The sequence below is a fragment of the Patiria miniata genome, unplaced genomic scaffold (genome assembly GCF_015706575.1).
Source record: "Patiria miniata isolate m_02_andy unplaced genomic scaffold, ASM1570657v1 HiC_scaffold_17, whole genome shotgun sequence".
Lineage (NCBI taxonomy): Eukaryota > Metazoa > Echinodermata > Asteroidea > Valvatida > Asterinidae > Patiria > Patiria miniata.
In genome coordinates this window covers 7,670,985-7,695,022 of record NW_024037055.1, presented here as the reverse complement: position 1 = coordinate 7,695,022, position 24,038 = coordinate 7,670,985, and the positions used below count along the sequence as shown (strand labels likewise).

The window sequence follows — 24,038 nt, the reverse complement described above, 5'->3', positions numbered from 1 at the left end:
AACGCTTTTATATTTACACTGACTCGACTCTTTAGTTTAATGAACACCTCAGAGCATCCTATATCGTCTGTCACAATAATTATCATTTATTGATGTCAGCCAGTCACGCAATTGATGAAATTTGTATGAATTTGGTTCTGTTGTCGGTTTTCACCTCGCAGTTTATGCGGCGCAAGTACAGAAGTACGTGCAATCGTGCACAGCATTGTTTGTCATCGTACATAGAACGTGTGGGTTACATGCACCATTTAGTACAGGCAGAGTAATGTTGATGTAGATGATGCACAAAATGTAATTTTTCATGTTCATACAAATTTACATACGTACATTCATACTTACCTTAAAGGGAAAATACAACATTTGCAAACATCAAAAAATAAAATTACCAAATCGTTTTGAAATACCTTGCTGGACTGTTAGTGAATGACAGTGTAAAGCATCCTGTAAAATCATGGCACCTGGTATACTGTCATTTTCAAGAAAAGTGGTATTTTTGTATCAATTTCCAATGCTGATCGGCCGATCAGCGTTGGAAACAACTGGCTTTTTTTTCAAATACTGGCCCCAATTGACCATCGCACTTGTTTGCAATCGATTACAAACCTATGAACGGGTACGAGCCAGCTAGACTGGTTCCCTGACCTTACAATTCCCCAACGATGTAAACTGCTCTGTTTCTTCTTATATGGAGTCAGGGAACCAGACTACAGGAAAATGATTGTTTTTCTTGGTTTTTATAGCATTTTCGAACCCAAAACCTCAAAAAAGTCAGTTGTAACTACCGGTATATTTGCTACTAGTATATATTTCCAACCCCCCAATTCCATTCATTTCTGAAAATTACAGCAAAAGCAAATGATGTATATTCCCTTTAATTATCATAATGAAATCATCAATGTGACTAGAAAAGGTAATGATCATCTATCACTTGGTTCATTAGATTGATTTGTTTATTTGATTGATTTGTTTATTTTATTGACAAAACGATCAACACATTTAAATCAAATGATGTACATACATATTCTTGGGCTTTTATCATGTTAATTCCACAGCAAAATCGTAGTTTGAATTTTCAGCTGAATTACAAGAAACAATTTAAATTCATGCCCTTCTGGGTATTTGGGCTGTTCCTTAAGAAGAATTCCACCAAACCTTTCCTGTTTTTCCACTGCAGAAGCCAAAAAGTAATTGACCGTAATTTTGCTCTATTTCTAAACACATGGATGTCTGTAGCACAACGTATGCAAATTTGTGGTTTGACGTTTACTGGAAACTACGGCCAAATGATGGATATATTGGTTCCGCATGTTGGTTTTTAATACAAAACATCCATATGAACATGGCATCATAAACAGAAGTTCTCGAGGCGAAATATATCAGGCCTCTTGCATCCACTGCCAAGGAAGCAACGGCATGGCAACTGTATCCTTGGACATGCTAAATAACCATGGCGCCAAAGTAACAGAATTCCTATTGATTGATTGTCCCTCGTGGGTTACCCCTCCTGTTGGATCTGGGTTCCTCAACCTTTCGGGAAAAAAATGAATGCAAGATGGGCCGAATGCAAGAGCGGAATAAATCTGGGGGATATTGGATTTTCTTGAGGAGAATCAGTGGGTGTGTGGGAGGAAGCGGGGGAGGGGGGGGGGGGGGTAGAGGGAAAGGGTTGGGTTCCCAATGTGATCGTTGAAAACACACGGTGACATACATGTACTTCAGATTAAAGTTGAATACTTGAACATGTTGAAAAGGCTGTAAACAGTTTGTACATGTAATACATGTGTAAACTACATGTATGTGAAGAACGTTAAGGAAAAAGATGAAATAGAATTAAGAAACTATTAAAATATAAATGCAGTACTACATGTACAGTCCTGGCCATTCTCTGATTATCGGCACAAAATCTTAAAGGGGCACTAGGTCCTGAAATCCCCGAAAATGTTATGTTTTGGATTGTTTACTTAGCCTATTTCAAACATCTGGTTGAAAGGAAACCAACCTAATGTCTTACCGATCCCGAGACATGACGGAGTACGAATACGTTTTTCGTGTTGTTCTCAGTGTACGATATACACGTTTCAAGTGTGTCTTGGGAACAGCGGTGACCAATCACCATCAATGCAAAAAAAATGGTTTCTTCAACGTCCGCAAAAGGCGAAAACTTACGAATGAAATCACAACTACATGTAGCATCCAAACAGCTCAAATTTATGGGGTCGCAAAAGTGGACCCCGAAATTCGTTCTCGCACGCATAATACAGGAATAACACAAAGCGCGTTTTGTAGCCCAATTGGGCTGTTCCAGGACCTAGTGTCCCTTAATAAACCCAAATTCAGGGGTGCACTTTTACATGTACAAAATCCCGAAGCAGAAACCTGGATTCAAGTATGTACATGTACAAGTACATGTACACACCCATGTTTGTTTTACATACTCTATGTGGACATTCCTTTGTACAAAAAATAACTTCACTTTAAAGTTTAACTGTGAAAACTCTTTCAACCCCAATTTGTTTTTTGATTTCCTTGAATGTTTCTCTTCATTCTGTGACGGATAACCCTAACTCGAAAATGCCTCTAAACCTGTTTTCCGGAGAGGGCAAAACATTATGTGGACACGGCTTAGTCCACAGAACGTCAACACAACCTGCATTATGTGGACATCTTTTGTTCACATGTCCACATAGTGACTGTAATACAAACTCATGTATACAGTTACGGTATTCAGAAAAATGCAAATTTGGAAAAAAGACAAAAACAAAACAGATGAACACTCTAGATTCCCAGTAATACAAAACACTCTATCACTCCCTTTAGCATAATCCTCCTACTAGCCTGGCTAGCAGATCTCTCCGTTACTCACAAACAACATGAATGCTCCTTGGTCATGATCTTGAGACATTCTCAAGGTTTGCCCACCCAGGCTATACCCTGACGACAACCTGCCGCCATGCTCTGGCCGTTAGTCTCATTTTGTCTCATTCTGGGACCGGGGTGAGTGGGAGCCAGCGTTGCATCTTCAATGAGGCTGCAAACCGCTGACTTCCTGGCCACCCTAAAAAACATTGTTATTCCGATTTTCTGATCTATTTTTTTCCCTCTTCCGATTTAAGCCGTAATTTGATTACAGATGGAGAATAATGTCTCCGTTTGACACTTGTTAGTGTGGTAATGGGACGTTTCTTAATGAGATGCTGAGATGGATACTACAGTACGTATTCAATGTATGAAGTACATTTGTACTTCTGTCGTTTCTACATCGATTGGCAATGTGTTTACTGCAGTCTTACATTGTAAATCATCATACGAACATGTACCGGTACGTTTAGTTGGGGATAAGACAAGGTTATCAATGGTTATAGGCCTACAATGTACATTGTACATGTATACATGTACTAGGTAATTTACCCAAAATATAGGCCTGATAAAATTTACCCAAAATATAAAAATGTTGGTTACTTTCTAAAAGGTACATGTAAGTATGCATTCCGTTTATGATATTTAAACCATGCTTTAAAATTGCTGTGAATTGAAATTTATTCACTAGCTCTTTCATCAAAAGTACCATGAAACTTCAACAATTTATCAAAAACAATTCTGGGGGAAAAAATGGGTCGACCGTATACGAGAAACCACTTGTTTTTCTTTTCCTCTCGGCATCTCCGTTTTTTTTCTCTCTCTCTCTCTGTCGCTGATGAAGTGATCAGAGGAGGAAGTTATTAAACGAGCCAGGCACCACCAACCATCCGTGGGGTTGCAGACCCATCCATCCATTCACCAAGCGAGGCGCCCCACGCTCTGTGATCGTTACAGACCTCAAGCTCCGTTTCTTCAGTCCACTCCCTCTTTTCAGGCATTTTAGTCGGGTTTCTTGTCGTGTTTGTCTCATGATGGATTTGTTGCTTTATTTTCAGGCCTTGAATCCTGGATTGACCAAGACAGTTCTTCCTGAGGTAAGCGAAGATTCGTTTTTATTTGGGAAGTACGGCAATTACATGTACAGTGTATTCATTAACTTCCAAGCCTCATTTTTGTTTCTTGAATTTTTTTTGTTTTTTTTGGGGGGGGGGGGGGTAGTCTATGTAATAGACCCATGGCAAATGCCATGGGTCTATGATATGTGAGCAGATTCGCTGATTAATTAGGCAAGACCCCGCCTCTTGACCTCCTAGATTTTGACCAATCAGTGGGAGCTTTCTGTATTGGGTCTTCGGTCATTCACCCGTTGCGCGTCGTAGACAATGGATTAAACAGCCCTGTGTCACGCGCTGTGTATATCATGTTACGCAATAACGCGCCCGGCTGTTGTTACATTACAAAACGCTGCATTCCAATTGACCAATCAAACGGTTAGTCTTGATTTGGGAGTGAAATGACGTCACCGTATTAAGTAAAGTCGACTCCGATTGGCTGAGGCGCGAGATCGCATAAATCTGTATGCTTTGATATATCAGACGTTAGACAGGAGTCTGGGCTCCGTGGATAACGGGTGATACTCAGACTGGGGGGGGGGGGGGAGGGGATCCTTACAAACATTAATGTTCCGGACCTTATCTTTAGATAAAATAAAGTACATGTATAAAAACTTTTGAAGCATGGCGGGTGCCTCAGAAAGCATGGCGGGGCACCAGGGTATTTTTACAGGTTGGAGAACACTGATTATCATGATTATGGGAAATACATGTATGAAAAAATAACTTTGGTAAAAGAATTTTTCAGAGAAAATTTAGAAGTACATGTACAGTTCAATTTTTGGTTGTACCGGTAGTTTGAGAAAATGTAGGGAAGTTTCCACGTTAGTGAGATCATTTTGAACGAAACTTGTACAATTGAATATTATTTACAAAAACGGGAATTTTTTTTTTGAATGTTGCAATTTACATGTACATGTATGTCTCATGTTCCCATTGTATGCATCATGGATTTAGTCATCCTACATGTACCGGTAGTACATTTTAATTATTTCAATTGCCCTGTTCTCATTCTTTCCATCCTCACAAACGCCACCCACATCCCCCGCACACAATTTCCTGTTCCACTGCGCTACCCCACTTGTGCCCCTAGTAATTATATCCCACAATTCCGTACCATCCTGAGGAGTGGGTCATGGGAGCAGAACCCACAAACTCATGCTAATGTTTCCATCATGCCGCTGGCCGTGACATTAAGCATTCATGGCCACACTCGACCCTTCCCGCCCCCCCTCTTGCCTCCGCCTTCAGTCTGTCAGCAAGCAGAGAGTTTAATAATCGGCAACGATGGAAGAAGGATAGGGTTACTTCTGAAGGGGGGAGGGGGTCAGCTTTGAAAGAGGGTTTGGTCCGTGAAGTTACGCTGCGTGCTAGTATTGAGAGGCAGTACTGCTGTTTGAGAGGGATATTTGATGAGATTGCAGATTGTCAGGATTTTGTTCATGTGTGTCGGGGGATTGGAAGAGGATTAGCCTTGGTCAAGCCTCTTGTAGTTATTCGTCCCAGCCGTACGCGGTAATCAATCTGCGGCATATCCTCGCGCGCTATGCAGCGCATGTAAACAATAAACAGCGCGAACAGCGACCTCGTGCGGCCACTATTTTATGCAAATCAGTTGGACCCGATCGAGAGCCTTGGTTCAGTTGTCCATGTGAGGTTTTGGGGGTGGTGCTCATTATGCTATTATCCTAAGCTGACCTTAAATGTCGTTTTCTTATTGGTCGATCGTTGCGTGGCAACTTGCATAGCGGTGAAACGTGGCACTGTACATAATGCACACACATTGTGTGTCTCTGCACATGGCACCAATGCACAAAAAATGTGGTTTCTGTCACATCCGCAAAAGTTGAGTAGAGCTCTGCAAATACTTTGATGACGTCAGGATTTATGAAGGTGTGATTGGACACTTCACATATTAGCCCCGCCTACACTTATCTGTATTCGCATACGAGGTCGTGTGCTAGAAATCCAGCGCAAAATAAAGAAAAACATAAGCTTTCGCCGACGATTGAACCAAGGCTCTCGATCGGGTCCAACTGATTTGCATAAAATAGTGGCCGCATGAGGTTGCTGTTAGCGCTGTATTTTTACATGCACTGCATAGCGCGCGAGGATATACAGTGTATGCCGCCGATTGATTACTGTGTATACGGACGAATAATGATAAGAGCCTTAACCTTAACAAAGGCTAGAAGAGGATGGATCTTGGTAGGCTGGCATCTTGGGATGAAGGTGAAGACGCTGCATTGCACTTGATGATCATACTTCAGGACATTTTTGAGGAGATCATGGAAAGGCTAAAATGCAGCTATCCATGTAAAGTACGAATGCATGTTAGGCTATACATACATGTCATACATGTACCTGTACACTGTATACATACGTGCATTCATGCTTATCACACAGAGTGTCCCCAGAATCGAAAAATGTCAAGCTAATTCAAACCTCCAACCCACCTTTTTGGCTGGCCAGATTTTTTTTTAAAAGTAGACGCTCACTTTAATACATGTACGAGGTGACAGAAAAGGAGTTTAAAAAGAAAATTTCATCTGTATGGATAACGCTAGAGGGACCGAGGGATTTTATTTGCACAGACTTACCGACCGGTACATGTACAATAATGCCAAGATCCTCCGTGCAAAGTAGGGTAAGGACTCAGAAGCATCTTGGGAGAGGAGAGCGGTTACGAAGGTTGCCTTGTAAACAATATGTCAGACAAGATGCTTAATTATACCATGCAAGAAGTGTAGAGTTCGGGGTCATACACGTACACTGGTTTGCTCTGGGCAACTAAAATCCGATCAGTCGCCGTTCATCACCCAAAGACTTGGAGATGATTAGAGTTAGCGGGTACTCGGAGTGTGTTTGCTCGCTTGGGGAAGGTGGTGAAAGGTTCCGTTTGAACAGCAGGACTTGCGACCACTGACTTGGCAGTGTCTGTGGATGGATGATGGGGGGAGGGGTGGGATATGAGGGGTCGTGAATAGTTCAGAAATGTGTGCTTGCAAGGCTGGGAGAGCTCTAGTGTCCCCTGTATACATATGTATGTGTACTTTATTGGGAAGTATGAGAGATCTGATACACCGTGCCCTCTGGAGACATGCACACAATAGGGAACAAAAGATTGTATATCTCCACAGGGCAATTTCTATAGATGAATACATGTACATGTACGTCTCCACAATGGATTTTACTCAAAAGTAGGAATTTCCAAGGTACCGGTACATGTACCGTATGTTGATCTGTTGCAAATGGTAGAGTTTTAGAAAAGAGATATTAAGTCCGAATTTCAGCCAAGAAAATTAATTCTGGTTAAAACAAGAGCATTTTGAAACTGTACTTTCAAACTCGAAAACTTAAGTACACGAGAACAAAGAAATGTCTCCACAAGGATACAAATTTCAGTATGAGAGTACCAGAGCAGATTGTTTAAACGTCTTGAAAGTTGATCTTTTGAAAATCTGTGTCCTTTCCAACTGACTTTTGTCATGTACACTTGATACAGAAGACTTCTTGTTTTAAACAAATCATCGGTCACAACACAAAGTGACGTACAATGTATGTATCATGGATAGTTGCCCCACCATAGAGTGACATATCGTGTGCACAAAGTCCATAGACTATCCATCACTAGAGTGATTCGACAAAACACTCATGTATTCATCACTTTGTGGTGCACTTACGGTACACGTGTAACGACATGCATTTTGAATGGCATACTAGTGTACATGTATGTTCGGCTTGATGACATACCGTAAGTCCTTTCCCATAAAACAGTTATGGAAATTCGGGCGATTCACAATGCAGTGCGCCACCAAGAGTTTGCCATGGAGAGTCCAGTTTTCTAGTTTACGGTCGACAAAACATGGCCCATTTGAATGAGTGTCAGTAGACATGGTAGACAACTTGAACTAATTTGTTATAGATTTGGGCATAGCGTTCTGCCGCCTCACAAAAAAGCCCCACATTGATAAAAAGAAAACAAAAAAGCAAACAGATACTCGAAGCATACCTTTATGGAAAAACGAACAATTTCAAATGTCCCGCGCTGTGAATTTGTCGATCATCTCCCACAATGCACTGGGAAAAATGAACTCTTCGGAGCAAACTCTTGGTGGCGCACTGCATTGTGAATCGCCCGAATTATTTGACGGAGAACCTTGTCCTTCACCTTTTTAATGCATTACATACATGTACTTATGTACCATCCCATATTGTACCCAAATATCTTTAAGCATACAAATTAAGTTGTACTACTGTACATGTAGTTGTACAGTACATGTACATGTATACTGACGTACATGTACATTGTGTACATGTACAAGATGCTCCATAAACCGTAAACTTATACATTGTTGGCAGATTCTTACAATACTGTACATTGTACATGTACCTGAATGTAATTTGCCAAGCAAAGTTGATGTCTCAAAAGTATACTGGTACATTGTTTCAAGATAAAAAAATTGATTCATGCCAACTCATGACTCAGATAACATTCTGAAAAGCTTTTCTGTCTTTGAAATATGAATTTAGTCATCTCCCAGCAGAGAAGATGACTTGAAACTTTCGCAGTGATGGAGTGTACTCCGTGCATCATCTGTCACGTCTTATTCCTCCGCTGGGGCTGGCAGTGCCCCTTTCGACACTACTTTAGAGGATCTTAAAGCTTTTAGAAATCCCAGAGTTTCCTTCAACGATTGATCCCAAGAGAGTGTCCTTGAAAAAAAAAAATCATTTTCCGTAAGGATTGCAGAGACCACGAGCTGAATGCAAATTTATGAAAGTTTATTTATTTATTGAACCTCCGAAATCAGGTGTCTAGTTCTGAATTTTATTAGTTCCAATCATCTCCAGCCAATGAAAAATTCCTGGACCAAATCCCAAGTGTTTGAATGTATGCTTTGAGACAAATTCTTGGCAGTTTTCTTGCGTGATTCATGTGGAACAAAAAACTTTAAATGTGTCTTGAGTGTGTTCAAGAACTATTTGTTTTAAGAAGTTCAATTTTGAAGTACGTGAAAGCTTGGGAAAAAAAAAAAGCGAATACAATTTGATCTCCGTGAATATTGAAAAGAAACAAGCCATTGAGAACCATTAACGGAAAGAGAAGCCAAAGTAAACCTGAAATTTAAACCAAGCACTCCGAGGCAAGCGGGGCGCACTGTCAAGGGACAAAGAGCAGCAAGATTTCCCGAGGCTAGACAGAAAGGGGCAGGGAAGACGGTGACAGAGAAACCGAGATGCCTAGAATTGATAGATGGTAAGAGGAGAAGAACAACATGATGCGAACATTATGAATAAATATCAACGGGAAGACATGGAAGATGGAGAGAAAAAAAGTGCTGTGATGGACGGATAGACAGGAGAGGAGGAAAGGAGTCGTTGAGAATCAAATCCATCTCAGCCAGTTGCCGTGTCAGTGTTGCTTCGTCTGGCAGACAATGCGGCGCCACCGTCCGCCTGCTCGCATCTCTGCGATTTCTTCATGCTTGAAGAACACTCAGAGATTTCATCCATGCTCTATCCAAAGATGCCTGTAGATTGAGGTTCCCCGACAGTGAAGGTGGTCCGGCTGATAACAAAAAAAAAAAGACTTCAAGACGGGATTAGGAATGCCGGTACGCTCCAATGATCCTGTTTTGACCTAGCTTCCTTTCTCCACCATTTGACACGTTCGGCACAGCAGACCGCGAAAAAACATTGATTTAATTTGTCTACAAGGTGCTAACCCCAGTGTTTCACTCAATTCACTGGGAATTTTTTTTTTCTGTTCTCTCAATTCATTCTCGCTGTGTTATGGCACCGGCCCCTTCATGTGAAAGATGATGTTGAGGAAGTTGCGCTGACCACACGTCTGTTGTCAAGACAACGTGTTGCCGTAGTAACAAAGACATCATTCTTTGAAGTAACCTTTACTTTGTCATGATCCTGTTCCCCTTGTAGTATTTGCTACTGTGCCTTTGATGACATTAAAGTCCGTCCAGTTGAACCATCACTGAAATATTTGACAATAAAATACATGTATACATGTTCATCCTAACATCCTGGTTGTTCTTTATGTAAAGATGTTTCAGGGCTTAAATGTAACATACATGTACAAAGCCTATTGCACAGGGCAGTGCCAGTATTTAGAAAATAGAAAGTTCAAATTTCTAACAATCTCCAAAACTTTCCACAACCCATCGCCACAAAAAAATTAAATTTCAGGTTAGCTTGGCAGTGCTCGGTAGCCATCCTTTGGTACAACAATATGGGCATCTCGGTCAACATAACCTTTTCAGCAATTATTCAATCGCCCAGATCCGCCGTTTGTATTGGCTTTTTGTCAGAACGCAAGGAGCTTAAGCAAAATTAATGGGATTCTTATTGGATCAACATTAGAACGGGAGGAGTGGTATTACCGAGACTGGCCGGGGGGGTTGGTGGGGGGGGGGGGAGGGTGGAGGGGGAGGGAAGGGGTTATTAGAGCGTATTCTATAGCACTATCCCCAGGGCTTGAGGACTGGATTTGTGGAAAATGGAATTAATGAGAGCTGACCTAGTTAGTGGTAAACTGGTAAGAATAATCCTGAAATCATCATCAGGAATTTCAAAATTAAGTAAATGTTAGGGCCTGTACATGTACCGTAGTTGACATTTCAAAGAGGTTTAATTGTTGTGATACAAACGGGAACATGTATATGTACATGTTACTTTACATTTATCATACTCATACAAAAAAACAAAGTTTAATGTACCTTGTACATGTACATGTACATGTACATGTATTTCATTTTGTTCATAAATTGCAACTTCTGCAAACATTTACAGATTTACATTTAACAAATGTTTAAGTAGTAAGTTTTTCAGTGTAGTGATATGCACATCTGCATTCACGGATGCTTGGGCACAATTATGCTCCACTTTGATGCATATTTAATATCCTGCATAAACACATGTACCCAAAAGAACCTGGTTTATTAAATGAAATCCCAATCATGTTTTTCCTGTTTCGGTAACGCCGAGCTATACCGTCGTGTACATGTATACTGCCCCAAGCATCCCAGCCCCAGCATATGTCGGTTTTTGATCACCTCTCCTTTGAACTGCTCCAGCTACGACAACGGCCAATTAGAGCGTGCCGCCATTCGCGGCAAATAATACCGCATGGATCAATTTCGAAGGGGGTGGGAGGGGGGGGGGGGTTGACTGAAAGAGGGAGGAGGCTTTGCACTACCAAAACAAAACGGCCAAACAAAGACGGTCGGTCGTGCTCCATAAACGCTGCCAATTCAACCGTCATAATGGCTGATCAATATCCCAAATACGTGAGCCGCAATCTGTGCGCAGTTTGATCGATGGCAGAGATGGTACCAAAAAAAAAAAATCCCTGAGGAAAAGAGAAAAATGCCGACGGAGAAATCGGAAGTGTCGACTAGGGACCACGTGTAAAGGGGGGAGGATTAATTTAATTGCGGTGCCGTCATGCGCTGGGGACTGGTTTTGGAGAGAGGCTTAGGGGGATTGAGGGGGGGGGAGGATATATGATTGAGACTAATGAAATTAATCAGGTTTTTGGTTGGGAGTTTGGAAATCCTTTGAAGTAGACATCATTGTGGTAGAATGAGCCGCTTTGTCCCATCAATCATCGGTCAGAAGCCGGAGAAGTGCAGCGTAATTGATATGGCACCATTGTAGAGACGGACAGAGAAAAGAAGAAGGAATGAAAAAAACAAACATTAACAAAACTTACTTTGTAATGTGCCTGTACCATGATCATTATTTGCTATACATGTAAGTATATTTTTTCCTCCACAAGGAAGAAACATTCAAAACACTGTACTACGGCGTATCAAAAAAAATTAAAAAATTTTTCACAATTCTTACAAGACTGATGAGGACAGCCATTTTATTCCCCTGGTACATGTAATCCAATTAAGATACAGTAAAACATCAAATATTTAAAACAACAAATTAAAAAAGAAGACAATAGCAGATTGACAAGCATTCAAATTTTAACAAAATGTCTTAATTTCTTTTGACTTTTAAACAGATTGTAAATGAATACTAGAAGTGGTTTTTGAAATATGATTGCCGACACTACTCTGAACCCTTTATTTATTATAGACAAATAAGAACTGGAAGCTTTTTGCCGCAAATTGACTAAACAGGTTTCAGAGCTTCCAGTGAAATTGTTTCAATTTTGTCCGAATCGGTGCCCTTCTTTCTCTCTCATCATTCTCCTCATTCTGTCACCATGCAGAGCACGTTATTCAAACACCCTCATCCTCGGTCTTAAACCTTGGCAAGGACCCCATCCTTGTTTGTGATACCTCTCCTTGAGTGTTTGGTTGAATTTAAAATAAATCTTCTCCAAGCTACTTTGGGCACTTGATTCGCCATTGAGTCAATCGGATGAAAGCAGGGGAAGTATATTCCAGAGATGGGTGGGTGCACTGTGCCTTGTGTAAAGTCAACAGCGCTTTGCTGTATGAACAAATAAGATCAGATGCTGACGTTAAAGGTCTTGGTTCCACGACCAAGACGTCCTTAGCCATGCGATGTTTCAGCGTGCAGGACTGTGCAGCGATTCACCGAAGTTGGCGCCTTTAACACACAAGCCAACAGTCCGCAAAGGACTTGCGTGCCGTACGTCGAGCGGTCAAGTCAGGTTCGTGAATGGGAACATGAATGCTGCTGCTGCGCAGTACAAAGGATGTACCGTCTATTGTGAACTTCATTTCGTACACAGCTAAGAACATGCACTAAGACTACGGTAGTTTGGGTGCATGCATATTGTTGCCAATAAAGATTGGACTCCATGGAGGTTCAGAATTAGATGATGCTGCATTTGTATGGCGCAAAGTTAGCATGACCTAATTTTCATCTGATTTTCAGGAGTGAGATCAATCCAAGGATTTTTCCTGAATTTAGGATTTCTAAAGAATCCCTTTTGAAACCTGTATTTCCTGAGGTGTTGTCTTAAATGTTTTTTTTTTAACTTACTGAAAAAACAAACAAAAGAAATGGGTATTTAAAGGGATGCCTTTTGGTAAATACAAACATGTGTATGTGATAGACCCTGCTCGGGGGCCCTCAGTGGCTCTCGAGCCTGCCGATCGTGGGTTTATCATTTTCCCCCAGGATTTTGGTTCAATTGTATGTTGGTTGGAAAATTAAAGTCAGGAGATCAGATCTGATCCATACAAGTACATGTATAGCCTATGAGTAAGTACCTGTAAGACTGGAAAATATAGAATAAATTTAGATGCAGTGAACATGTTCGGCGCGAATGGTAGGTTTGCGCTAGCTATCACTCAATTGCGCGATTGGTCAATCCTGAAAATCTCAGAGTTTACGTGTAAATGTACAAGTTTCCCTTTTTCAAAAATATCAGGAGCTGATAAAAAAGTTGATCCACTGATGGCGGCGCTATCGACCAATGGCAGCACGATCGACCCATTGTGCAGCGCGATCGACCAATCGCGCAGATCCACCAACCGCGCCCAACACATAGGTTGCACTTCAATTTGAACAGTTGGCACTGAACAATGTGAGTGTCTGGTAACAAGTCTAGCCACCATGCACCTGCAGGTCACTCCTGTAATGGCGTCCCACTGACATCATTTACTCTGTGGTCAACCTCTATGTATATGTATCCACCCACAATTCCAGTGCCTCAGACCTTGGACCAGTTATTCCCCACAGCCAAAAAACCAAAGACCTGAATGCAAAATCAACTCAGCAGACCTCCGCCCATGTCTTCCAAATCCTGCTGTGCCCCATGTGTGACAGGCAAGTGATATGAAGTTCATAGTGCAATGATCTTATTTTGTTTCAGTAATACATACCGGTGCTTGTGCAATAGCATAATTCTCAAGGCTGTGGTCTAGACAAGTCTCCTAAACGGGTTTTATCGGGGCTCAGACATGTTCAGACAGTGTCGTGACTTGTACGCATGCCGAGAATGTTGTTGATAAACGCGAGGAGTGTCTTTTGATGTGTGTACAATCACAATCCCTGGATGGTTCTATAATCCAACTACGCTGGCTTGCACTTGGTTAGGCCAAGATGTCATCTGTCTGGGAGTATCTTCAAAAGTTGGAAGCCGTAAGTCAAATGATTGCAAGTTACTTTGTTCAACAGAATGTACATGTTCAAGTACATGTAGGTTGTACAAGTACATTGTACATGTACAGTGCATGTTGTCCTACCATGGAGATTTTTATTCCTCCATGGTCATACATGGGCGTACATATGATATGGCATACATGTACGTAAATGTACCTACCGGTATTGTAAAAAACTTATATGCATATACAGCTCAATATGTACACTCAGTATGCATATGAAGGAATCTAACTGGTACATTGTATACTGGTACTATGAAGGTTGAACTTAAGATGTTGTGTTCTAATTATGTCATTTCTTGCCCCAGTTTTGGGTTTTTTTTGTACTGCTCATTGTTGGATTTTAGTTGACTTTAATAAGAAGACTACCGTCATTTTTTGATATTTTTATTTCAACATTCTTGGCAGTTGTACCGTTTTCGTACATGATGTTAAAGATTACACAAAGTGTAAACGTTGCAAATACACTGTTGTTAGCATTGAATGAAACTAAAAAAATTATCACACAGCAGAAAAATGCCGATACTTTAGACCATGGAGGTGTTTCCTAACTCCATCGTGTCCATTTTGCAGACTGTATACATGTAGTATGTCTGCTGACTGCTGAGTTGCTGTAGTCGTCACATCGTTCAATGCCAAGGCTGATATATTTCCATCAGTCTGGCTCCGGTGAGTCGTGGCCGGTAACAATAGCCGACAATTTACGACAGTTTGATTTGATCGGCGGCACCCTTTGAAGTTCCCCAGATTCCAATTGATTGACTCTGCCGGCAATTTATTGGCTTGTTGTTCTCTGTTCCATTTTATTAAGGACCTTGGCTTTCTGAAAACAAGATGCACGTGGTTCTCGGCATCTAATATCTACTCCTGATGGATGCGGAAATGTTTAACCAAAAAAAAAAAGCTGAGTATGTCGTCTTCAAATTCTAAGATAAAAAGGCATGCATTCAGGAGAACTAACAACCTTGCTGTATTGTCATGATGGCGCCAGACTGTCTGGCAGGACTTTGCCTGCACGGTTACTTAAGCAAGTCTTTCTTGCATTCGAATCGTTGCCATGACAACGGAGCTAAAATCATCCATTCTCAGCCTTTGATGTGCCGCCGATGGCCTAGATAATTTGTTTACGGTCCACTTACTCTTTACTGCTGAGTTTTTGTTTTCAGTCGTGAAAGCAGTTTTGAAAAACGGCCTTTATTTTTTAGTTGAAAGTTGATGAAAACAGCCCCTTGCATTTAGTGTATCAAATGTTGGGCAGGATTCTGGAAATCTCAAACTCTGGAATCCACCAGATCTTTTCCTTATTTCAAATGTGTTGACTCACAAAAGAGTCTTCCTAAAAAAGAAATAGACACATTCTGAGCAACATGTATAATTTGTTTGTACATGTATTTTATGTCTTGCTTCATCAAAATTGTTTTCACAAAATTAATAAAACATGTGAGCACCATGTACATGTACATGTACGTGACCAATCCAGGTTAGTAACATAAACGTTTGCAACTACATTTTACATATTATAAAGAAATTTCAAAATTCCATTTTCAAACACACCTGTTATCAGGGAGCACACAAAAACCCCACAAATATTCAGGAACAGAATGCCGGCACCTTTCTTGTCAGTTCATATCCCCCAGTTGGTATTTTGACTGATTATTACAATTTCCTGAATTGCTCCCGTGTGTATTGGCATCCACACAACGACAACCAAACAGACGGACTTGGCCTTTATTTGGCGGCGGAGGTGCCGGCGCCGTTTGGTAATTAATTACTCAAACTATTGACTGTCTGGACCTTACTCGAGTCTACCGACGTTATTCCTTTCTCTCTTCCACACACCCTAGTCCCAGCTTCGTCTTTTACTCGGTGAGACCGTATATCTTTTAGGTTCATCTTGTTGTCGTCAGTTGCTGGTACTAATGTAAGTCAAGCAGACAATCGGCCGGACTCGGCAATTATGTAGCCATTATGATCTCAAACGTGCCAAATTGTGGTGATTTATACGTCCCTAGGATTGGTTTTGGTTGCTAATGCGGTCCATTTCGGCATGATAGATACCCGTGGTAAGCTTTATGAACGTACATGTAGAGAGGCATGAGCGGAGATGCATTATGCCAAGTGTTTCTTAAGATTCCCGAGCTTGAAACTAAAGTGAAGATCTGCACGTACATGTGTATCATCCTTCATTAAAGCTATAGTCCATCATTTGTAATTAGTGCATTTTGTTCGTTTGAAGCAACAAAAGTGTTCAAAATCTAATGAAGGATACTGAACAACTTACCTGATGAAGTTTCAGCTCAGCTTCAGCTTCATATTCCGAGAAAAACAGCATTCTCGGATCTCAATATCAAATCAAAAGTTGCTAAATCATGTTTCGAATTGTTTTGAATTGCAGCTTTACGCGATGTCGCGCACTGATCCGACGAATTATAGCAACCGCGTGCGCCTGTGCGTCGTTCCAATGCTTGTGCGCGCTGTTGATTTCTTCAAAATGAGAGCTTGCCAGAAAGGATAAAGTTTAGTCCTCTTACTATCTTTCAACCAGTATGTTTTTCAACAATAATGACGCCAGTTACTTTTTTGGATAGCTGCAAATGATGGACTATAGCTTTAAGGGGGAGTGAGATGAGACGCACAATTTTGACAGTGTACAAATGGTTCCATTTTCTTTAATCGAAGACAACAAGTAAGATGGCGGAATTTCAAAAACATCGTCTTCCATCAGGTATTATGTACTGAAGTGTTCTAAAAATTGTACATTATGCACGTTTTTAGCACGGTTTAAGGTAAAATGTATTCTGAATACAGCATTTAAAAGTGTACATGTAAAGATGATCTTTTGTTATTCATTTCTTGAAACAATTAGTCATTTCCCGTGTATAGATCCCTTTGCATTAATTAGTCATATTTGCTGGGTAAACACATGCTGACTGCTTGACAAACGTATTAATTGATGACATTGCCTCACAGAAACGCTGTAATTAAACGGTCAGCTTTGGCATTTACAAATTCTGTAAAGGCCATCTGACGCTGTACATAGAACATACATTAATCCTATGCAAACATACATGTACACTCTGTTCAAAGTTGTCCTTTCAGTCAAAATCAGTCAAGTGACTGTTTGTAGCGGTTAAGTGCTCCCTGCCTGCATAAAGCAGGATGGACTGGCTGCGACTGTTTGTAACGTGATACAGCATACTTTGACTGAGGGTGATTGATAAGACAGCTGTGCCTACCAGTCACCTGTTTTTGTCTGTTGACTGAATTTAACTAGTCAGAGTGCTTGCTTGCAATATGATCTGACTCTTGGTGACTAGTATAAAAGGCATGGCAGGGGAATAGGGTGGAACATTTGACTGTTCAAACAGTAGGCGGTTTAAAGGGAATGTACAACATTTGCTTTTGCTGCAATTTTCAGAAATAAATGGATTTGGTGGGTAAGTATCTTATAGCAAATACTGTTAAATTCATTTGCTTCACGTTTTGGGTTCGGAGATGCTGGAAAATCCAAGAAAACCAACAATGTTCTTGTAGTCTGGTTCCCTGACCCCTCTTAAGATGAAACGGAGCAATTTATAGACTCTGGGGAATTGTAACGTCAGAGAATCAGTCTAGCTGGCTTGTACCTCTTCACAGGTGTGTAATCAATTGCAAAGAAAATAGGGAGTAACTTAATTTGAAAAATTAGGAGAAGTTTTTGAAAAAAAACCCAGTTTTCTCCAACACTGGTTGGCCGACCAGTGTTGGAAAAATACAAGTTTTCTTGAAAAGGTCAGCAAACCAGGAGCCAACGATTGGTCACATCATTCCCTAACAATCCAGTAAGATATTTCGCGATACTTTGATCATTTCGTTTTTTGATGTTTGCAAATGTTGTATCTTCCCTTTAACTGTTTAAATCAAATTTTGTTTTTAATTGTACTAGTACCGTACATGTACTGAGTACATGTACATTGAATTGATAAGATTCAATACAAATGTTTTCACGTACATGTGCAATTAGTATAGAGTGTTTGAGTTGGTACTTGTATACGTATGTAACTGTACTTTGTGATGAAAGTTTTGAAATTTTCGATTAAATTTTCTGTCACACAGGCATTACACATTACAGCTTTTGCCGTACCTGCAACACCTCTCTAAAATTTTGTTTGGATCTGCACTGCCGACATGACAAGCTGCAAGCTTTCCAGCAAATGATGTACATGACCTTCATTTGGTACCCATTAAGTCATTTCAGGTCTTAGTTAATCCCAGTCCAACAAGCCTGTATGATTTATGTGTCTTCAGATGTAGCAGGTGTATCTGTACATGATGTGTGGCCTGTCAGGCATAAAGGCCTTGGCCTTCACGATGCAAACCTGTCAAAACTGCTCATTTATTCATATTGCTATCAACTACCGTGATTGGTCCTTGCATTCCCTTTCACACGACCAGAGCCCCTCCTTTATAGAGCCATTTAAGGCAGTCTGGGCCACTCTCCTCATTCATATTCTAATCAATCCCTTCTGATTGGTCACATCATGCCCTGCCTTCACGCCTAATTACAGACCATCACTACATCTACTCATTCATAATCTACCAAGTGCCCCACTGATTGGCCAAGCCTAAGTCCCGCCTCCCTGACCTTTTAAGGTGATCTGTGTGACTGAGTGCATTTGCAATGCAAGCAGGCTGAGCGGTGCTAACTCTATTAGGCACCAGTCTGTGAAGCAAGCCCAGCGGGTGGGCACAGCGAATACACACATCGTGGGCACTGCGTCAGCATCGACCGAGGGCATAATATAGTACACGGACACACGTTAGGGACTATAGCCATCAGTGAGTGGATGCTAGAAGCTACAGTCGTGCTACTCCGGCCTGCCTCCCAGTACAGTGTGGACTACGTGCCGGTACGCGTACATGCACAGACTCGGTGGGATGACGTACACACGTGAGTCAGTCTGTCAATGTGTAACGTCATGATGATCCAAACGCCGCCAAGTTGCACAACCATTTTCTAACAGCTGAGCTCCTCATTCCATAACATCCAGTGTTATTACCGAAGCTCGGATAATCAGAAAAAAATTAATGACTTTTTTTTTTTCAAACGGTTTCCTGTGAGTTAAGGAATTGTACCGATAACTGTGTTCCAAGGTAAACTCTTGTTTTCAAGCAATTTTGAAATGCACTTCTTCTTGTGACCAGACAAGACGTCCGAGGGGAAAACAGAAAATCAAATTGTGATGGATTTAAGGCGCAGGTGTGGGAACTTGTAAAGTTGAGAGTTTAATTAGAAAAACCAAGCGAGCTGGACGGTAGCAGGTTCTCACCAGTCTCTGTCATGTCTGTGTGTTCGGATGTTTGATGATGTGAGAATAAGAAAGTGACAAGGAAGCGTCTCTTTGGTTTTATTTCAAGATGCTTCTTCTTCAATGAGAGCAATGTGGTAAGGTATGTATAATTTACATGTACATGTACTCTCCTCAGAATAATTCGTTTTCATTTTTTTTGTAATAGTGATGTGTTATAAAGCGTGAAGAGGTATGATATAATAATAATTTTTACAGAAATGAAAAAAAGAGAGAAAAATTGTTTAGAATTTGTAATAATACTGGATTACAAATGTACAAATGTAGTACAATTGTATTAGATGTCAGTTCCAAATCTTTACAGCATTTCAAGTTTTTCATAAATGTTTAAAATTTTAATCTTAATTTGAGGTTCTTGTTTGGATAGCACTTTTTTGGATCAAAGTTCTTCTTATCTCATCCCGTAACCACGCATGGTCGTGGGGCACTACAGCCGATGCAGTCTGGGTAAGCTTCCTCCATCTGTGTTAGTCTCTGGCCAGGGCTTGCGACTGGGGCGAAGTCCACTCCGGTCAGCCCATGGATGCTGTCCACACCCTTCTTTTTTTGCCTCCCTGGTCTCCCTTTTCCTGTCGCCGTGCCCTGGAGGATGGTGTTTGCCAGCCCAATTTGTTCTTGTCAGTGTTGCCATACCACTTAAAGGGAAGATACAACATTTGCAAACATCAAGAAACGAAATGATCAAATTATAACAAAATATCTTACTGGACTGTTAGTGAATGACAATCTAAAGCAAACTGTAAAATGGTGGCTTCTTGTGTGCTGACATTTTCAAGAAAACTTGTATTTTGCCAACGCTGGTCGGCCGACCATCGTTAGAGAAAACTAGCTTTTTTTCAAAAACTGCTCCTTATTATTCATCTTTAGTCATTCTGCATTAACTTTGCAATTGATTACACATCTTTGAAGGGGTACAAGCCTGCTAGACTGATTCTCTTACCTTACAATCCCCAATGTCTATAAATTGCAACGTCTCATCTTAAGTGGGGTCAACCAGACTACAAGAATATGGTTCGTTTTCTTGGATTTTCCAGCACCTCCGAACTCAAAAACGTGAAACAAGCTACATGTAGTTTAACAATATTTTATATAGCACACTAATCCTCCAAATTCATTTATTTTTGAAAATTGCGGCAAAAGCAAATGTTGTATATATTCCCTTTAAGTTTTCTTCATTTCACAATGGCCAGGAGTTCTTCATAACATGTACAATGTATGGCCCTGCCTGTGCGATAATCATTTGACGCACAGTGTCGTTGGTGATGTACATGTACATTGCATCTGATGCCTAGGAACTTTCAAAGTTATGTTGGTGAAAATGTGCATTTTGTCCTTTGGCCTCGATACTATTTGTTTTTCATTTACCTAATCCCTTATTAAAATAAATGAATAAACATGGGCGTCGCCAGGATTTTTTCTAGAGGGGGGCAAAAAAACTTTTTGCCAAAAAATGCTTGTATTTCTCAACACATTCTCGATTTATCAGTTTTAGAGGGGGGCAGGGACATTTTGCCCCCCCCCCCAACTCATTAAATTTACACCACTTTGTCTTCGCGCCTCTTTTTCTTTTCTTTTTTTCTTTTCTCTTTCTTCCCTTTTTTTTTTCTTTCTTTTTTTGCTTTTCCAGGGGGGGCAAGTGCCCCCCCTTGCCCCCCCCCCTCGCGACGCCCATGTGAATAAATAATAAAGAAAATTGAAGGTTTTGTTCACTTAATATTTGTAATTTAATTCACGACTACAGATTTCACAAGATTGTGATTCTCTTGAGGCTTCCCAAAGACACACAACTTCTGAAGAAGAAAAAAAAAAATCAGTTTCCTTACCTCATTCTAAAATGACCTGATTCAGATTTTGGGCGGAGTGTGGTGTAAGAGTTTTGATTGGATGAAATGTGTAAGTGCTGTTAAAACACACCTGTAAATCTCAATTGGGCATCTCTGAATCCGACGATAAGTCACTCAGCGCAATTTAAAATGAGTCCGATCAGTTCTATAATTACTTTGCAATCAGACCGTATATTTCCGGAGGGCAAAGTGGTAACGAAATGGATTGAGCGTAATGAGAGCCGACACTGTATTAGTTTTGGAGTGTGCGGCGTATAGAATCTGGGCCAGTGGAGCAAGGAAACGGTTTGAATGTCTTGGGGCGTAACGAAAGGGAGAATTTTGTACTTCGTACATGTATGTACATGTAGATGTGTACAGCTATGAGGTTTTTTTCCAGTTTTGTTGAACAGTTTGAAGGAATTCTTTGAGGACAATCAGAGGAGCTGTTGTTTTGTTCTTTTATGCTGGGGCTAAGCATGAGATAAGGCTCTCAAACTTTTGGCTGATCGTGTAGTTTAGCACCCCGTTCCCTATATGCATGTAGGAGAACGAAAAGACACTTCTATGTTTTGGGTATGATACAAGCAGGAAAAGTCACTTTATGTGTTTGGAATCATCGAAATAGTTTGCTAAGACCCATGTTGAATATCAGCTAGCTTTAATTGGGTGGAAAGAGGGCAGGGTTTTGATTGATGAATGGAACTTGTGATTCATAAGAGGTGTCCTAAACTACACGATTGCCGACTTTTGGTTATGTGCGATCAAAGTTTGTACATTGCATGACATTTACAAACAAAATGTAGGCAGGTATATGTACCCTGTTTTCCTTTCACACCAAATTATCTAAACTTGTTGGCCCATTCCTGTGTCTGTCTGTTCTGGCTCAGTGTTCAACCTCTTCAAGAATTAACGGTCGGAGAAACATTGCTTGTTGCTCGCGCCACAGAAAATTGCATTAGAACCCGCTAAGTCTCTGTATAGCATCAGAGCTACCTTCGTCTACGGTTGGAGTTCAGCGAGGAATCCACTTTTCATATTAGATGCCTGACTGAGAGGACGGGGGTAATTCTCGGGGATAATCTTCAAGAAACTCCTCTGAGACGGGTTAGGAGATGGAGATTGTGCTCATTCATCGCAGCGTTAAATCGATAGGGTATACAATGTACAACCTGTACTCGTCTCATGAATAATTCATGGACTTGCTGCTGGAATATTCTTCGGATGTCGATGAACATTCCGTTACTGGTTACAAACAGTGTGTCTAGAGTCCGAACTATTAAAGTACATGTAAGTACATGTATGTGTGTGTGTTAGAGTGCAGTGTGTTAATGAAATGCCGTCTTCATACATAGCAGTGCACATTTTTCAAGGCAATGTATACCGGTACATGTACGGTATATTTGTACATGTACATTCGTATACTGTACCTTAACACACATGGTACATTGCATATGTACGTAATGTAATTTTAATGAGAAATTTACGAGCACACCATAGCCCTGTCATGAGTTAATTACATGTACAATGTACATGTATGTCCCTAGGTACAAGGCGCAGTGAGTGAGAATGTCTCCTAATAATTCACACTAACATGATAAATGAATGCACAAAATGGCATTAATCATGTTGCTGCACGATGTCTTGAGCTCACAATGTATTCTGAATCCAAAAGAAATCTGACAACTAGGAGGAAGAAAGTATCTAAACGAGAAACTGTTATCTCCGCCAAGGAGGGTATGTTTTCATTGGATTTGGTTAGTTTGTTGGTCGGTTTGTCTGTTAACAAGATAACTCCCAAAGTTATGGATGGATTTGCATGAAAGTACATGTACAAATCGATTGGATTTTGGAAGTGATCTGGGTCCGGATCCAGGATTTTTTTAAAGGATTTTGCTCCATTTATGCGAGTATTCCTTTGGGTGTACTGACAATACTGTATGGTGGGGAATTCTTTAGCTTTGGCGGAGGTTTGCGCTGTCTGAGTGCTTTCTACAGGGGTGTGAAATCTCAGCTTTAAATGTACAATGCTGATTTCAGCTTTTTTTTGTTTTGGATTTCAGCGTTTTTTTCCAGCTTTTTTCCTCACTTACTGTATACAAAAGTACATGTATAGGAGATTTCCAAAGTTCAGCTTTTTTACACCTTTTTTTCAGCTGTTTTCAGCTATTTTTTATCATTGGTCACTCACACCCCTGTTTCTAGTTTGATACAGTGTTTTCCTAAAAATTAAAACGATTGCAAACGGTGGTATCATCGGAGTTGCAAGAAATGTACGACGTACACGCACTTTCCCAAGGTTCATTTGATGGAGCTTAACATTCCTCCTGCACGTGGAGACAACACGGGAAGATGTTCCCATTGGAATGGACCGGAAAATTTCACTTGGCCGGCAGAGCAGATTGATTCGAAGTTAACAGCAACGTGACGTGAATATGCAAAGGGGAACAAAAGGTAGACAGGGGGGTGGAATTACCATAGGTATCGGTATGTCATGTATGTTGGGGTCGGCCACTGTGTGACGCAAGTACCCGAACGTCCTGCACGTCTGTTTTTAGCACTGTTTCTGAACATAATACAGTCATGGAGTTAGGAAGTCGATCAGGGCAATTGAAGAGTGCAGTGAGCTAACGGAGCAAGATGTGAAATTTGTTTTTCCATTGGATTATGGGTGAACTGGATCAGCAGATTTAATGATTAATTGTCTTGGAAATAATTTGGGAAGAGTTGCCAAATAACACAGTCTTTTGTTGAAATTTCTTCGATTGGAAATATTTCCTCAATGTT

At 40.7% G+C, this 24,038-nt stretch overlaps 1 protein-coding gene across 4 annotated transcripts in view; it reads left to right on the top strand.

The window, feature by feature from the left end:
* The window catches only part of LOC119723710, a 79,552-nt gene that overhangs the window by 15,658 nt on the left and 39,856 nt on the right, over positions 1 to 24,038 (top strand). For 3 of the 4 annotated variants that reach the window (XM_038194506.1, XM_038194507.1, XM_038194508.1), the window contains exon 3: positions 3,915 to 3,953. In XM_038194506.1, coding sequence (XP_038050434.1) covers positions 3,915 to 3,953 — 39 coding nt within the window. Of the gene's footprint in view, positions 1 to 3,914; positions 3,954 to 13,920; positions 14,061 to 24,038 lie in introns of those variants that run through there. The other variant, XM_038194509.1, reaches the window with a different exon arrangement.